The sequence below is a fragment of the Rattus norvegicus genome, chromosome 12 (genome assembly GCF_021556685.1).
Source record: "Rattus norvegicus strain SHRSP/BbbUtx chromosome 12, alternate assembly SHRSP_T2T, whole genome shotgun sequence".
Lineage (NCBI taxonomy): Eukaryota > Metazoa > Chordata > Mammalia > Rodentia > Muridae > Rattus > Rattus norvegicus.
This window is the reverse complement of record NC_141545.1, coordinates 42202554-42219667: the sequence shown is the minus strand read 5'-3', so window position 1 is coordinate 42219667 and position 17114 is coordinate 42202554. Positions and strand designations below refer to the sequence as shown.

Sequence of the window (17114 nt, the reverse complement as noted above, 5' to 3'; positions counted from 1 at the left end):
TGTGTATGTCGCCAGGGAAGGACTAACTTCAGACGGGGCGAGGCATGGTGGAGCACTGAAGAGGAAAGGGAAAGCTCAGGACAGCCTGTGCTACCTCAGACTTCTCTCTCACCCCACCACCCCAGAAAAAGAAGAGGCCTGTGACCACAAGTGCAAGGCCAGTCTGATCTAAACAAATGTCGACTCAGCCCCATATAAAATGCATGTTTTATGTATGAGAAAGTCATAATAAAACCCATTTCTTACAACTAATATACACAATTTAAAAATACATTTAAACAAGGGTATATATCTGCAATTCTGAGAATTCCGAGGGAATGACATCAAAGCACACAATGGAATGGCTAGGAACCACAGCTGTGAACACCAGAATGGCTAAGAAAAAGTGCAGGCTCAAGAATACAGGGAAATTAACTTCTAGCTACACTTGTCTGCCTTTAGTTGCATGTGAATTCTCTATTTCCACAGCTCTTAGGACAGCAGATGACTAACAGCCCACAAGCCAGTCCATTGTCATTTTACCATGTCCAAAACACACGGTGTCCTGTGGATTGAGAGTTCTCCTTCCTGATGGCCTGTGCCGTCCTCACCAGGGAGAGACCCAAGTTGCCCTGAACCCTGTCACCTCTTTTAAAGTTCCAGGAGGAAGTCAGTAACAGCAGAAGCCATGCCCTTTGGCTCCTGAGGAAGGTTTTCTAAGCTAGCCACCCTTGGCGAGCCTGGTGTCTTGAAGTATGATTGAGTGACATATCTTGACTATAGTATTTCTCATTTGGGGACAGAATAATAATTCTTTGTCCTGGCTTTGCCGAGAATTAACAGAACAGCCTTTTGTAAACTGTGCGATCTGTGTGCCATCTGAAAGCGGCAGTTCTTCCGCTGTCTTCCTCCTTGACCAGAGTGCTGAAGCAAGATTGGCTGTCCTTCAAAGGCATGGCTCCTGGGGTTCAGGATTTTGTGTTCTGCTTTAAGACAAATCCAGAGCAATCTAGGTTCCTCAGTCTTCCAGTGGCTTTAAGTGTGCATCCCCGTGGCTGGCCCGCCCTTCGTTTTTCTCTGTCAGAGACAACTCCCTATCCCCAAGTATTACCACAGCTCTGAGTTTCCTCCAAAGTGTAAAGCCTGGTCTACATGGGATGTCTTAGGGAAAAGAACATGACCTCTTGAGTTATGAGCACTCTGACAAGGAACCCATGCTGGGGCATCCAACAGAGCTCAACCATCAACTGTGCCTGCAGCCTAGAAGCTGAGGCAGGAAGATGCTAAGTTCAAGGCCAGCCCAGGCTACACAGTGAGACGATGCACTTTGCTCCATCTATCTCTGTAGAAAGAATCACAAGCTTCAGCTGAGCTCTAAATACAAACTTTATTTCTATTACAAGGAAATAATTAAACCAGTAAAATAAGAAGGGAAGGGGCTGGAGCTTCAGTCCCTGTGAGGGCAGGTGTGGCCCTGGTGAGGGCAGCACGAACAGAGCAGTACATTCCCCACCAGGAGCAGAGAGGTGGGTGAGTGACCCGCAAGCACCAAGGTGGCCTCTAGTCCTGCCATATACCTGCCGCTCAGCTTGTTCCTAACATGCTGCAAACCCAAGCTTAGGCCCCCAGGGGGAGAGAATTGCCTCACTGGTATCTGAGATTCCCAGAACCCTCCTCTCTGTCCAGCAGGACCACAAAGCACCAAGAAGCAGTGCTGACGACATCTCTAAGGATGGAGCCCTTAGGGCCAAGAGGGCCACAGACACTGATTTCACTGCTGCTCAACAGTGGCAGCTCGGGCCTCCCAGCTAGCCCTCCCTCAAACCCCAATACCCACTGCACAATCTCAAAGACACAAAATGGCCATAACATAGGAAAAATTACAATCTGGTGTCTCTCCTGCCCAATGAGCCTGCGAGGCAGTTGGACACTGCACCAGCAGGTACTGCTATGCATAGGGGTGGCTGCAAGAGCCCCCCACAGTCGCCATTACTCCTCCTCTTCCTCCTCCTCTGCATCCCCTGCTCCCTGCTGCTTCGGAGGCTTTGCCTGTGGATAACACAAGATTAAGGAATCAAAGAACAGACATGTTGGAGCTGCCTGTTTCCCAGACAGCTTTCCTCAAAAAAAGCCAAGGAATGGACCCCACACTACTGGGAGTGTACCCAGCAAGTTCTCTGAATCCATAACCCCACCAGTCCCACCCAGGTCTGCATCTGCCCTGAGCGTCATCACTACGGGACCCCAGTTACCTTTGCTGCTCTGCTGTGGTAGCTGGCGGCTGTAGGGGTGACCCGAGAGCTCCGACTGCCTTCACTCCTCCCACTGCAAACACAGATGAGGAATCAGCATGCTGACATGGGAACTCGGGAGAGGAGAGGGCAGCACCAGGCAAGCCCAGGCTCCTCCATGAGTCTGGTGGGGCGGCTAGTTAAAGCACAAGCTGAGCACACATGAGGTTCTAGGTTCCACACGAGAATCACTGAGGAGAAAAAGGCAAAGCCCTCCACGGGGCATGGCCTACGCACAGAATAAAGGTGTGTCTTTAAACTCACTGCTTTAATCATTCTGCGTGTGTCATGTGTGTGGGTACACGTGCTATGACATGTGCGGTGGTCAGAGGACAAGTCTGTCTCTGAAGATCAAACTCAGGTCGTCAGGCTTCCTCATCAAGTGCTTTTACCACTGAGCCATGCCACCAGCTCCACATGTCCTCCCATGCTTTCCTCAGCCACTATTGGCTCCATTCTGGGGCTGCTGCTTACCTGGCTCCGAATCTCCCAGGGGAGCCATGAGGAAAAGAGGGCGCAAGGTTTTCTGGATAGAGATTTCGAATAGAGTGGATCACTGGAGCATGCGCAGATGCTATGGGCCCATTCTGGCTGCCTCTAATCCGCCCACGGATGTCCTGGCTGCCTGAGTTGTTGAGCTTCAGCACACCAGGAGGGCTACGCTGGCAGTCAGACCTGGGGCCTGATGAGTTCAACAGTCGGTTACAGGTAGACACATTGTTCATGGTTCTGTTGGGAGACAGCGAGTAGGTGGAGCCTTTCACTGATTCCTGCTTGACATCATCCATGTAGCCAGACGACAGGTCTCCTGGGAAGAGAAGGCGGCAATGGCTTTAGGGGGAAGGCTACCCTAGCTGTTACTAGCAGACTGTTGTGGCAGAGAGCCCACTCCACATGCTGATGTCCTGATCCTCAAGGACAGGTTCCTAACTGTTCAGCAAACAGATGTCAGCCAACTATGAAAAGCTGTTTGCAGTTGACTTTGTGGTGGGAAGTTTCAGAAACACGCACCCAGCTAGATGACTAAATAAAGCAGTCAAGAACCACAGCTTACCACAGCACTGTGATTCACAGCTGTCTTGGAAGCCATGAGCCTATAAGATCTGCACTTGGGTCAGCCTGGGGTAATGTGGGGACCACTTAGCCTCAGCAGAGCTCCCAAGAGACCCTCATGCATGGGAACTAGAGGCCTAGGCAAGCCTCCGGGAGAGCAGGAATGGGAAGCAGGCCTGAGCCAGCAGTGGCTGCAGCTTCGCTCAGCCCCAGCTGATACCCTGGTGTTTGACCCGCCTCCTGGACAGCTCTGGTGAACGGTCTTCAGGCTGAGAATCCTGTGTAGGGATGCCCTCCATTGCTCGGTGGTTTGCTGTGGCTGGGCGCTGGTCACATTGATCCTTTAAAAAAGAAAAGAAAACACTGAGTACTCTGGATGCTGGGAAGGGAAGAGCATCAGCAGGCTGGGAGACACTGACAGCCACTACAACTCCTGGAAATCAGAGGAAGCCAAGTTCTGGGAATAGAATGGACAGCCATCATGGACTCCTGAGACTCTCCTGTGGTCAGAAGAGCATGCTCTGTCTGCAGTGTTTGTGTGGTGGCTTAGGTGACAAGCAGCAGTTTGTCCTTGAGGTGGGAGGAGCTACCGAGAGCCATGCAAGGCTGCGCCTGCCCTGCCGGCTCCTCACACAGCTGACCACTGTGGGTGGGGAGCACTTTCCCCACTAACAACACAGGAGTCCAGACTGGGAAGACTGGGAAAGGCCTTTAGAGTGTGCAGTGTAGCACCCTTCCTTCCAGGAGCCTCAGGGCATCACCACATGGCAAAGCCAGAGCTGGAGCCCGTGTTAAGGAACACAGCACTCACATAGCCCAGCAGAGCCTGCCAGTCAAAATCAGGAAGCCTCCATACTCGGGGAGACGCTCCCTCAGCCCCTGCTCGAGCATACTCGATACCGTGAGCTCAGCAGGCTCTCACCTGATGGTGGAACAGCACCTCCTCTTCCAGCTGCACCCCACAGAACTCACAGGGGATGATAATGCTGTCTTCCACAGCAGCTGAACTGCTCAGGCCCATTAAAGTGTCTAACTGGTTACTTGTTGCTTGTTGTAGAAAGTTCTGGAAGATGGCACCAGGATCTTCCACCCCCCTAATGGAAGAGCTGCCAGTATTGAGTGAACGTAAGGCATGTGAAGGGTTGCAGCTTGTCTGTCATTCAAAAGATAATGTTAAAAAAATAAAAAAAAAGGTTAAGAAAAAATTCTATCAATAAACATTTTCACCAAGAAACTACTTCACCCCCTGAGTGCTGCAGAGCTGGAAAGAACAGAGTTCATCTCCACTCTACTGCTCCCTACTGCACCCGTGCCATCACCACACACGGGGCCCAAACCATAAACAAAGGCCAAACAGTCTTTTATCCTTACTAAAGGACCATTTAAAGTATTCAACCCAAAGCAGGGTGTGACCTGTCACCCAAAGCACAGACTACATAGCACCTGAGCTGTGCTGAGCGAGGCCTCATCACTTAGTCAAGTGGAAAGAGGTCCATGGCTCCCTGAAAACGAGACACAGTGCTGTGCTGTGTGCCCACAATCCCAGTTGCTTGGGACACGGAGGTAGAAAGGTCACTTGAGCCTGAGTACTACAGCATAAAGGAAAAGCGGTTACACCGCACCACCAGCGCTGCACTCGCTAAGGCCTCTTGCAGCTTGTCACACCGCCCAGAGCCTGCTCACGGTCCTGAAGAGTAACACACACCTACCTGATGGTCAATGAGCAGTTCCTCCGGGTACAGCTCCTCACAGAACTCACAGGGCAGGAGAGTCTCGTCAGCAGCACCTGGAGCCCCAAACAAACAAGTGCCGGTCAGCCCTTCCCCCAGAGTGCCTGACACACAAGTCTGACTGGGGCAGGGGTGGGTGCTGGATGCCAAGGACACAGTATAAATTCCAAAACTGATACAAGTAGAGGTTTCACACGAAAAGAAAATCCTCTGGAGTTTGTCAAAGACCATTTGGAAACACGACTTTTTTTTAAAAAAGAGAAAGAAAGAATTAGGTAAAGATAGAATGAGCTAAACAGAAGGCAGAACCCTGTAAGAGGCTACCAAGCAAGAATCCTGGCATGATGGCACACCCTACAGTCTCAGCATTTGAGAGGATGAGGCAGGATAGTGAGTTCAAGGCCAGCCTGGGCCTCACAGAAAAAAAAAAGTGAAAAGCTGTAAAAACACCAGTACAAGGTCCTGACAGAACTGGATCCAGACAGAGGAAGAACACTCTGCAAACAGCTGCCCTGGACTTCCCAAAAGTACCTATGTGGCCTGGCATGGTGGGCACACCTCTTTCCTCCCATCTGTCTCCCAGAGGCAAAGACAGCCAGGACTGCATAGGGAGACTCTGACTCAAAAAAAAAAATTGAAAAAAAAAAATTGAAAAAAAAAAAATAGAAAAAAATAAATCAAAAGTGCCAATGCATAAAAACTTGGAACAACAAAAAGTACTACGGAATAGTATATAAGAGTGAAGAACTTGGAGGGCTGGAGAGATGGCTCAGTGGTTAAGAGCTCTGACTGCTCTTCCAGAGGTCCTGAGTTCAATTCCCAGCAAGCACATGGTGGCTCACAGCCATCTGTAATGGGATCCGATGCCCTCTTCTGGTGTGTCTGAGAGCAACAGTGTACACACATACATGAAATAAACTAAAAGAGTGAGGAACTTTTGTTTTGTGACATTTGTCTTCTTTACATAGAGTGCTCTTGTTAAACACATGCCACAGTATTTAAGCACAGAATACCATGTGTCTATTAATTTTTAAAGAACTTAGGAGAATATGTATGGAGGTCCGTGTAGAAAAAGAAAAGGGAAACAGAGACAAGGGGCAGGTGGGGGTCCACTGCACAGTTCTCAGAACAGTTTAGAATAAGGTTGGAAAAGCAAAAATAAGGTGAGTTCTGTCTCATTAAATCTTTCTATTTTCAGCCAAGCAGTGGGAGCACACACCTTTATTCCCAGCACTCAGGGCAGAGGTTGGGGGTGTGTGTGGTGTGTGCATCTCTGAATTCAGGCCAGCCTGGTCTATAGAACAAGTTCCAACACAGCCAGAGCTACACGGAAAACCCTGTCTTGAAAAAACAATCCATTTTTCCAAGACTGTCTGACTATACTGCCCTGAATTGAAACTCAGAGATCTCCCAAGTACCGGCATTAAAGGTGTGAACCTGTTCACCTTTACGAATGCATACAGTACAAGAACATACAAGCAAGCAAAAATAAAAAATAAGAAAGCGCTGTGAAGACGATGCCAAAGCAGCACACTTACCCTTTATGTCACCTAGAGATGTGGGCCCAGCACGAGCGGGGTCGGCCTCCGGCACAGACTCCCAGAAGCCCTGCTCTACCATGCTGGAGGCCTGTCCCTCATTCTGCAGACTCAGGGCCAACATGAAGTCCAAGTGTGCGCTATTCTCAGCACTGTCTTTTGGGGACTGGTGGCTTCTGTTCCTTTCCTGCCTTTCTTGCTCTTCAACTGGCAAGAAAGCAGCAATGTGTGAGCACAGTAGAGACAGGCGCCATCCGAGCCTAGCAAGCGGTCAAGGCCAGCAGAAGCCTGCCGACCCTCGCATCCAGCCCTCTGCCCTCTGGGATCTCTGAACCTGACATGTGCCAAGAGACAATAAGCCACTGGGAAGATACACAAGTAACGAATCCGCAGGACTACTTGGGGTAGCTGTGAGACACAGACGGGCCCCGGGCTCAACACTGCGCTGTCTTATCTGCACTGTGGTACAGCCAGGCCACCAAGCTGAGCTTGCCCCTTCCCTCCCTGTGCTAATGAGCCCTGTTAAGAACCTGACAGTGTGCTGCAGGTGCCTCAGAGACTAGAGCCCGCCCGTCAGGCCATCGTCATGGATCCTAACGGCAACAGCACACCACACCTCCTTATTCCTGCTCTATAGGCAAGTGGGGCATCCTTCTCGTTGTTACCCAGCGGCTGTTATGTTTCTAGCATCAAGATCTATTTGTCTCCAAAGTCCTGTTGCCCTTTTGTCCTGGGATGGTGCCACTACCCACTTCCTATTGCCAAGCACAACTCACAAAGATTATTTTGAATGGGAAAATGGGCTGTCACGCCCCTCTGGCTGGCAGTCCTACTGTAGAAAGGGTCTGCCTCAAAGGCTCTCAGGGGCCTTCCAGGGAGCCTCATGGGTGGGTCCAGAGCCTCGATCTGTCTGAGAAGCTGGGATGCGATCCAGATTCTATCCTGACTCCAAGGCTCGTCGTAAGCCTCAGGAGGGACAGCGGCCTCGCTTCTCTTCTCCTCCTCCACTCTCCCACAAACAGCAGGGTGAGTCTGCAACTCCTTTACAAGCACGTTGCGCCCACAGCTGCCACACAGCTCTGTCCGGGCACCACAGTAATCCTCATGCTCCTTCAACTTGACAACAGAAAGCTCCAGATCACAGTGCTGGCAGACAGCAAGGCGCAGAGGACACTCAGTCTCCTGCAATGCAAGGTGGGAAGGGCCTATTACACATAGGGAGTTCACAAGGACAAGAAACTAAGTATCCACTTCAGTCTTCTTTAACCCCAGCTGGAATGAGTGCTTTCTAACAAGTGGGAGCACAGAACTGTAGGTCTGCCTACTGTTTTGCAACTACATTACTTGCTGCCAAAGCTGACAGACGTTTGAGGCCCAGGGAGGAGAAATGACTCCCATAAGCTACCCTTTGACCTCCACATGTACGCTGTGACACACAACACACACACTAGCTAAAAATAATTAAGAATGAAAGGAAAAGCCACTTTTCAACATACAGAACCAGCCAGGAAGGCACCAATGGGGAAAGAACACAGTCCAAGGAAGGCGTTCAAGAGCTAGGAGCCCGTGGTAGAGCGCTTACCTAGGAAGCGCAAGGCCCTGGGTTCGGTCCCCAGCTCCGAAAAAAAGAACCAAAAAAAAAAAAAAAAAAAAAAAGAGCTAGGAGCCCATCTGGCAGGGCTTTGAGCACAGGTCTGCACGCAGGGGGTGGGGGCAACAGGTTGTGAACAGGCTTTCTTGTGAATGTGGCTCTGTGCTGTCAGCAGGCCTGACCCCATTCCTCCTTCCCAGGGTGACACTAACCACATGCTGCTTTAACTGCCTCTTCTCCAGCTTCTTGTTGCATTTGCAGGTCACCTAGGATAAAAAGAGTCAATCAAGTGGTGTATAACAGCGCCTTCCCTTGCACATCTGGGAGTGGGCGTTCACCTGACAGTGCTCTGTAGCCACGTGAATGTCCATGTCGGACTTCGGGAATGGTTCCTTGCAGACAGGGCACACACCAATGTTCCTTTGACAGTGGATTTCATGGATGGTAAAATTAAATACCGGAATTTCCTTTTTGCTACAGAAATAAGTGGAAGAAAAAGGCAGGCATTACTATGTGACCCACGCCCTCTTACACGCAGTGCAGTCACATGGACACGTCCTGTCAGGTTCTGTCCCCAGCATTTCGGCTTTGTGTTATCCTTTCACACAGAAACTCACAGAGCACAGGCTGGCCTCAAAGTCACCCTGCAGAAAAGACCTTGATTTTCCTCTCTCCACCTCGCCAAGGTGGGGCCTGAAGGTGAGGACCACCATGCCCAGCCCGTCTTTTGAGACAGGTTCTCACGCTGCAGTACAGGCAGGCCTCGAGTTCACAGCCACCTTCCTGCCCTAGTTTACTGAGAGTTGGAAGTGGGAACTACCTGACCTGGCTACTGATTTTATTGCTGAGTGTTTTACTTTTGAGACAGGTTCTTGTACTGTAGCTCCGTTTGGCTAGGAACTCCTTCCTCAGCCTTCCAGGTGCTGGGAGGCGTCTATTGCTGAGACTCCCATGTCCTGGAATGTCCAGATCCAGAAGAAAAGAGGAGACAGAATAGTTCAGGGTTGTTAGATGGTTCAACTGGACAAAAGCACTTGCCGCCTGATAACCTAAATTTCACCCCCAGGATCCACACGGTAGATGGTGGGGACTGATTCCAAAAGGGTAGCCTCTGACTTTCACTCGCACACTGTGGCACGCATGTGCCCACAGACGAAATAAATACATAAAATAGAATAGACACCATTTAGGAAAAAAACATTTTCAACACAACAAACTTTTCTTTCCTACTAACTGCCTAATTGGATCCAACGCAACTTCCATGATGAGAGCCAGAAATGGTAGGACAACTTGAGAGGCAGACAAAAGGATCCAAGTTTGAGGCCAGCCTAGTTTACAGAGCAAGTTCCAGAACAGCCAGGGCTACACAGAGAAACCTTGCCTCAAAAAAACCAAGGGGAAAAATGAGAGGTGGCAGAGAAGGCTCCAAAGACCAATTGTTTTGTTTTGTGAAACAGGGTCTCTCTATGTAGACCAGGCTAGCCACAAACTCAAAATCCATCCACCTGCCTCTGCCTCCTAAGTATCCACCATGCCTGGCTCAAAGACCAACAGATTTATTAGCTGGACTGACTGACACTGTGTATAAATGTTGTGCCTACATATGTATGTATCTGCTCCGTGTGCATACAGTGCCCATAGAGGCCAGAAGAGGACACCAGATCCCCTGGATCTGGACTTCTGGGTGGCTTTGAGCCACAGTGTGGGAACTGAACCTTGGGAAAACAGCCTAGGTCCCTTGGAAGAGCAACGAGTGCTCAAGTGCTCTTAACCACCAAACCATCTCTCCAGTCCCAAACCAACTTTTTAAAAATATTTTATTTGGGGTAGGGGGGCTGGAGAGATGGCTCAGCGCTTAAGAGTTCAATTCCCAGCAACCACATGGTGGCTCACAACCATTGTAATGGGTTCCAACGCCCTCTTCTGGTGTGTCTGAAGACAGCTATAGTGTACTCATATACATACAATAAATAATTCTTTAAAAAAAAGGAGGAGTTTTGGCTCAGTGGTAGAGCGCTTGCCTAGCAACCGCAAAGCCCTGGGTTCGGTCCCCAGCTCCGAAAAAAAGAAAAAAAAAAAAAAAAGGATGGAACCCAGGGCTCCCTTATTTAATTTTTTACATGCATGCATATATGGGTATGTGCTCATGAGGGCAGCTGCCCAGAGAGGCCTGAGACATCTGACTCTACCTACGGCTTGAGTTATAGGTGAATGTGAACTCAGGTCCTCTGCTGACCTGAGTAGTCGTAGTTCTTAAGCACTGCGCCATCTCTACAGCCCCCAGACCAGCTTTCAAAGCCTGCAGTGTGAGCAGTCCCTCAGCCGGGCAGGTGCGGTAGGCCAGTCCTCCACACTAAGCTGCTTTTCTTCTGTCAGGTGCTCTCTCCAGGTAACCTTGTTCTCACTAGCTCCTCCACTGTGCTTCGGAATTCCCTTCGCAGTTATTAATACACTGTCCCAGACTCCTTCAAATTACAGCAGACTGAGAATCAGGATGTCTCAGCCAAATGTCATTTTGCTTCTCAAGTGACATTTTCTTATTTTATCCATGTCAATGATAACAAAGCCACTGACTTATGCCGACATGCAAATGATGCTTGGGGATACTCTAAAATGGCAGGCATGGAGCACCAGGGAAAGCCACTCTCTGAAATGTGCCCTTCAGCTATGAGGGCAGGGCGAGCAGCAGAGCTCCTTCTCCATCAGCACAGCAGAGTCCCCTCCACCAGCATCTCCCTCCCTCCTACGCTATCATGGCCTGGATATGCGTTGTCCAGGGAGTGGCACTATTTGGAGGTGCGGTCTTGCTGGAGTAGGTGTGTCACTAAGGGTGTGGGCTTTAAGACCCTTACCCTAGCCATTGGTCTTCCCCTAGCAGCCCGCAGATGAAGATGGAGAAGTCTCAGCTCCTCCTGCACCAGGTCTGCCTGGGTGCTGCCTTAATGACAATGGACTGAACCTCTGAACCTGTGAGCCAGCCCCAATGAAATGTTGTCTTCTATAAGACTTGCCTGGTCATGGTGTGTGCTCACAGCAGGAAAACCCTAGGACAAATGCCATGTGGTAAGTGAAGCACAGAACCAAGGGACGGCACTGTGCTCGCTCAGTGGGTAAAGTGCTTGCTGGGCCAGCAGGGGGACCTGAGCTTAGATTCCCAGGCTCAGGGCTTGTGTCCAACCAGTTTTGCTGAAATGGCAAGACACATTCTCACACGTGCATACACGCACACAAATAGAATAAACAGTACTTGCTTCGTTAGTTTTCCCTAAGAGTGTTAGGGGTCTGGAGAGCTGGCTCAGTGGTTAAGTGGTTGCTCTTCCAGAGGTCCTGAGTTTAATTCCCAGGAACCACATGGTGGCTCAGAACCATCTATAAGGGGATCTGATGCCCTCTTCTGGCCTGTGGATGTATATGTAGCAGAGCACTTATACCATAAATAAATAAATAAATAAATAAATAAATAAATAAATAAATAAATAAATAAAAGCAAGTCTTATGAAAAAAGAGCCTTTCTTCTAGGACTGGAGAGATGGGTTCGGTTCCAGCACCCACTTGGCAGCTCCAGTTCTAAGGGATCTGACTCCCTCACACAGACATATGTGCAGACACAACAGCAATGCACATGAAATAAATGAAGAAATAAATCATAAAAAGAGGGAATGAGAGAGAATTCACAGATCCAAGAATAGTGATGCAGCTCTGGGATTGGAGCACTCAGGAGGCTAAGGAGGGAAGGTCATGTCTAGAGCTCTATTAGTCTATGAACCAAATTTAAAGCTAGTCTGAGGCTACAAACTTTATAGGCCACAACAAAATCTTGTCTCAAAGGAAGAGGAAAACCAAACTAACTAAAACGCAGTATGCACCCGCAGGAAAAACAGCAAGATAGATTCCAGCAGGTAAAGACACTTCCTAGACCTGAGTCCTGAAAATGTCCTCTGACCACAAGCATGCAGCTGAGCTCCAATGCCCTCATACTCAGAGAAATTTTAAGATTCTCTTCAACACTTGGGTTAAAAATGTGAGAGCAGGGGTTGGGGATTTAGCTCAGTGGTAGAGCGCTTGCCTAGCAAGTGCAAGGCCCTGGGTTCGGTCCCCAGCTCTGAAAAAAAGAAAAGAAAAGAAAAAAAAATGTGAGAGCAATAAACCTAGCTATTCAGACTGTGCTGCACAGAGCTTGGGACCATGGAATGGTTAAACAGGACAGCGCTACTTAATGATGACAGCTAATGAACACTGCCTTAGGAGTTTGCTTCCTGGAACCACGCTGGCATATGCCCCAGGTTTAAGCTGGCAGCAGTGGTCCTCAGGTATGCTGCTTCCCGAGAAGCCCTGGGTTTGCTCCCTGCCACTGAAGAACAACAATTACTACCGTCACTACAAATGGCAGCTCCCAGTGCTTGCAAGGTAAAGGCAGAAGGTCTTCGATTTAGGTCATCTTTACTATTTGCAGAGTTTGAAACTAGCCTGAGCTATGGGAACCAGCTCAGAAAAAAAAAAAAAAAAAAAAAGCCCATGTGATTCATTTTTGTTTTTCTAGCAGTCTGAGGGCGACATATCCAGTCCCAGGCTAGCCTGGGCTCGATATATATATATATATATATATATATATATATATATATCGCAAGACCCTGTGTTAAAAACACCCCCCATAAAAGAAAAAGAAAAGGTTCATCCTGAGCTGCCCCACTAACTTTTCCATCACCACACATACAGCCAAATCTCAAAGACAGCCTCAGGACCACTCCAGGAAGTCCTTCCTTCCTACGCTGGCAGAGGCAGGTGGGTCTCTGTGACAGCCTAGCCTCAAGCAAACAAACAGAATTATTGCACTTCTTCAGACATTCCAAAAGTGAGTTCTCAGCCAGGGGGGCACACACCTTTAATCCCAGCACTGGGGACCCAGAGACAGGTGGATCTCTGTGAATTCAAGGCCAGCCTGGTCTACAGAGTGAGAGCCAGACCAGCCAGGGCTACACAGAGACCCCGTATCACAGGAAGAAAACAATCAGTTCACTTCTTGTATGTGAGTGAAGGCTGCAGTGCTGAGGGTAGCTCAGTGGCAAAGCTTGTCCACAAGACTGTGGTCCATCCCCTCGCCCAGGGAAGGTGAGGGGCCAAACCACTCCAGTATTTCTTGTTTGTTTTTTGAGAAGGGTCTCCCTAAACCCTTACCCACTGAACCACCCCTCCAGCCCTGGCCCCATCTTAAGTCATTAATTAAAGACAGAACAGAGCCCCAAGTTCCAGCTTTTATCCATTCCACTCCCTATTCTACCCAGAGAAACCTTCCTGTCAAATTCTAAACAAGCCATTTACCCAAATGGTTAAAAGGTTCTAGGTACAGTGACATGCATCTTTTTTTTTTTTTTTTTTTTTTTGGTTCTTTTTTTCGGAGCTGGGGACCGAACCCAGGGCCTTGCGCTTCCTAGGTAAGTGCTCTACCACTGAGCTAAATCCCCAGCCCCAGACATGCATCTTTTAAGGGTCACATACAGCCTCAGTCACAACCTGCCAATAAACCACCCAAGTCTTCAAAGCTGGCTTGTCCTCAAACCATGAAATTCTATGTCTTACCAGTTGTCACACAGCCTAGCAGCCTGGTCATCTGGAAACTCGGCCATCTTGGCTCTTCCTGAAAACTGCAAAGGAAGAGGTATCACTTTCTGTTTCATTTCTGCTCTGGGGATGACATGCAAAAGAACAAAAACTTGGGCCATTCCTTTTCATTGTTTTTTTTTTGTTTTGTTTTTTGGTTTGTTTTTTTTTTTAAGTTTTCAATTTAAAAAACCTGACATAACAAAATGTTGCCTCCCCAAAAGCCTTAAAATCCAAAGAATTCCCTTATGCCCTTCACCCCACTTCAGTAAAAGTTAATGACATCAAATCCTAATCCTTTTTTAAAAATGGAACTAATCCTCAAACCTCATTCAAATGTCAGTGAAGAGATCACCAATCCCCCTTTGGTCCAGTTTCAATCCTGGTGACATAAAGCACCTGGATGTTACTATGTTTCTTTTTACTCTGATTTGAAAGCTCTCTAGTGTCTAATTTCTCACAGCTTTGTTGAGCTAATTAGTACCTTAATCAGAGCCCGCTAGCTATTCTGGCAATTACTAAGAGTTTCTAGCTACTGGCTAGTTATTTTGTAATCAATCCTTCAATTTGGGGGCGGGGGTTGTTTGGTGTTTTCTTGGACTAAACTCAGGTTTTATATACTTTTGGCAAGAGTATTATCAAAGTGATGAATCTAGGCTGGGGCTCAAGTGGTACAGGGGCCCTGTGTTCCCTGACCAGCCATAAAACTGGGCATGATAGTACACGCCCATAAATTTACCAGTAGGGATATAGATACAGAAGAATCAGAAGTTCAAAACCATCTTGGTGACCCAGTAAGTTCCAAGGCCAACCTGAGATGAATTAGACCCTATTTCAAAAAACAAAAATCAAAACCAAACAGAAGCAGAGAGCAAATATTGGACATCATACCAATATTGGACACCGTATCAAATGGAACAGAAAGATGCTGACGCTGCCTACTTAGGTGGTTTTTCTCCGTCAAATTTGAGGCCCTCCCACCCAGGCATGCCAGGCAAGGGCTGAATGCTCCAGTCCTTTCTCTCGCTTTCCGTACAGGATACACGGCAGAGGGCGAAGCGCTGACAAATGCAGCAACAATGTTTACATCACTCCTCCCATGACACAGAAACAGACTCAGGTACTGACTAATAACAAAACGTCGGGCTGATCTGGACATTGTCAAGCCACCTGCCATCCTCAGTGCCCTGGCAACTGAGACTGTTTAACGAATTAGTCCAAAGTAGCAGAGCCCGGAAAACAAGCAAATGAAACTCAGTAACCTAAGGTGAGTGTCTACGGGAAAGCACGCAGACAAAGAGGACAGTGGGGGCGGACGGACCTCTATCGACGGCAGGGAAGACTCAGCGGGCGGGAGGCCCCGGGAGGCGGAGGCAGGCCCAGCCACACGCCACGGCGGCGCCTCGGGGAGCGACCGCTCTGCGCTCCGCGGGCCCGGGCGGTTAGAGCGGGCCGGGCCTCCGCCTCTCGCCACGAGCCTCGGCCGCCGCCGCCACCTCCCGCCCGCCCCGCCCCGCCCCACCCCACCCCGCCACCCGCGTTCACCTCAGAGCCCAGCGGGAACGCCACCGCCACAGTCGCCTCGGCCGCCCCGAGCCAACAACGGCCCCGCTGCCCAGCCGCTTCCCACCGTCACCGAGGGGCACGCCCATTGGCCAGCCACGGGGCCTTGACGGACGCCCATTGGACGGCAGCGCTGCAGTTTCCTCGGGCCCGCCTCCTCATCCTCCATTGGCTCACCGAGCTCAGGGGGCGGGTCCCGAGGGTCCTCATCCCCACCCCCCACCCCCAACATACAAACGAATTTAGAAGCGGAGGCATCTGCATTGATTGCCTGAATAATGCTGGGCAAATCCCGATGAGGAGAGGATGGTGGTGGGTGGCGCTTCTGCGCTGTCATGGCCCGTTAATACCTACTCGCCATCCTTGTCCTTAATGCCTCCTGGTGCCAGACCTCTTCGAGGCGACCGAGACTCCGATGTGCCAGCCAGGGTCCCATTCCCGAGCAAGGTGGCTCCTCCAAACGCCTCCTACCTAGCGGATACAAAGGGGGGCATTCTAAGTCTACACTGGCATGTTAACCGCAAACAACACACAGCTGTGGGGCTGGAGAGACATCTCCGTGGCTAAGAATGCTTGCTGCTCTTCTAGAGTTTGGTGCTTTGCACCTACAACAGGTGGTTCAGAACCGCCTGTAAGGCCAGCCCCAGGATGTAATAATAATAATAATAATAATAATAATAATAATAATAATAATAATAATAATAATACCTGACAAAAGTAGAGCACAGAGGCACATGCCTTTTATCCCAATATTTTGGCTTCAACTGCCTACGTAGCAAGGATCACCTTAAACCCAAGTGCTAGATTTGCAGGCTTAGGCTGCTGCACCCGGATAACTGCCACGTGCTTTTATTCAATTTATAAATATTTGAAATTAGAACTGTGGGCTCACTGTCGGCTCTGCTGCTGTGGTTGCTCGTGTTTCTGTTTTGTTTTGGGGTTTGGTTTTGGTTTTTAACTAGCAAACTTTCTGAAAGTGATGGCATCATTTAACATTCCCATTGGGAGTGGAGGAAAGTTCCAGATGCCCCCATGTGTTCCCAATGCGATATAAATACATCCTGAAGAAATAAACAAGAGAATGGTAGTCGAGTCTCCTGGAAACAACACACTGTGAAAGTGACTCAGAGGTTCCTTTGGAGTTTACTCGGAGAGGAAAGAACAACCCAGGACGATGACGGACAGTGAGGAAATACTGAGTTACCTCAGCCTCCACCTAAGCCTCAGCCTCCACCTCAGTCTCCACCTCAGCCTCAGCCTCTGCCTCAGCCTGGCCTTAAAATTTTGGGTTTGTTAAAAATTAAAGATTTTGGCTCTGTGTGGTGGCGAACACCTTCAGTCCCAGCACTGAAAAGGCAGAAGCAGGAGGATCTCTGGGAGTTTGAGGCCAGCCTGGTCTACAGAGTGAGTTCCAGGACAGTCAGGGCTACACAGAGAAACCCTGTCTCAAATATTTCATACATCATGTGTGAAACTGTTGTAAGGAAGCATGTGCTGCTAAAAGCACTTAAACGGAATAACATTTGGTCTTGGATATTCCCCCATCACACGGGTAGCAGATTAACTGAATCTGAATGTCCTCTGGGCTTGGACAGTTTCAACATTGAGGAATTTTGGATAAAGCCCAAGGGAAGGTGGTGCCCTGCCCTTCTGAGCCCAGCCAAGCTCAAGGCCCTGCCAGGCTGGGGGGAGGGGAGCCCCTTGTCCTAGCCAAGGCTTTCATTACTACCACTCCCTTCATGCCCACCTTCCCAACTCTCGCTTCAGCTCA

The 17114-nt window shown here is 49.2% G+C and overlaps 1 protein-coding gene across 4 annotated transcripts; it reads right to left on the bottom strand.

Moving 5' to 3' along the window:
• Nucleotides 1-1347: 1347 nt before the first annotated feature.
• Nucleotides 1348-15406, bottom strand: Trafd1 (TRAF type zinc finger domain containing 1). Of its 4 annotated transcripts, none has more exons than XR_015633856.1 (12): nucleotides 15102-15381; nucleotides 13760-13824; nucleotides 8521-8656; nucleotides 8395-8448; nucleotides 7368-7773; nucleotides 6592-6798; nucleotides 5033-5109; nucleotides 4246-4476; nucleotides 3325-3664; nucleotides 2745-3078; nucleotides 2232-2304; nucleotides 1348-2028 (listed from the first exon to the last, which is right to left on the bottom strand). XR_015633856.1 is itself a non-coding variant. In NM_053760.2 (12 exon segments), coding segments are annotated over 11 exon segments (1746 nt in total). In that variant the 5' UTR covers nucleotides 13807-13824; nucleotides 15326-15406; the 3' UTR covers nucleotides 1348-1968.
• Nucleotides 15407-17114: the final 1708 nt, after the last annotated feature.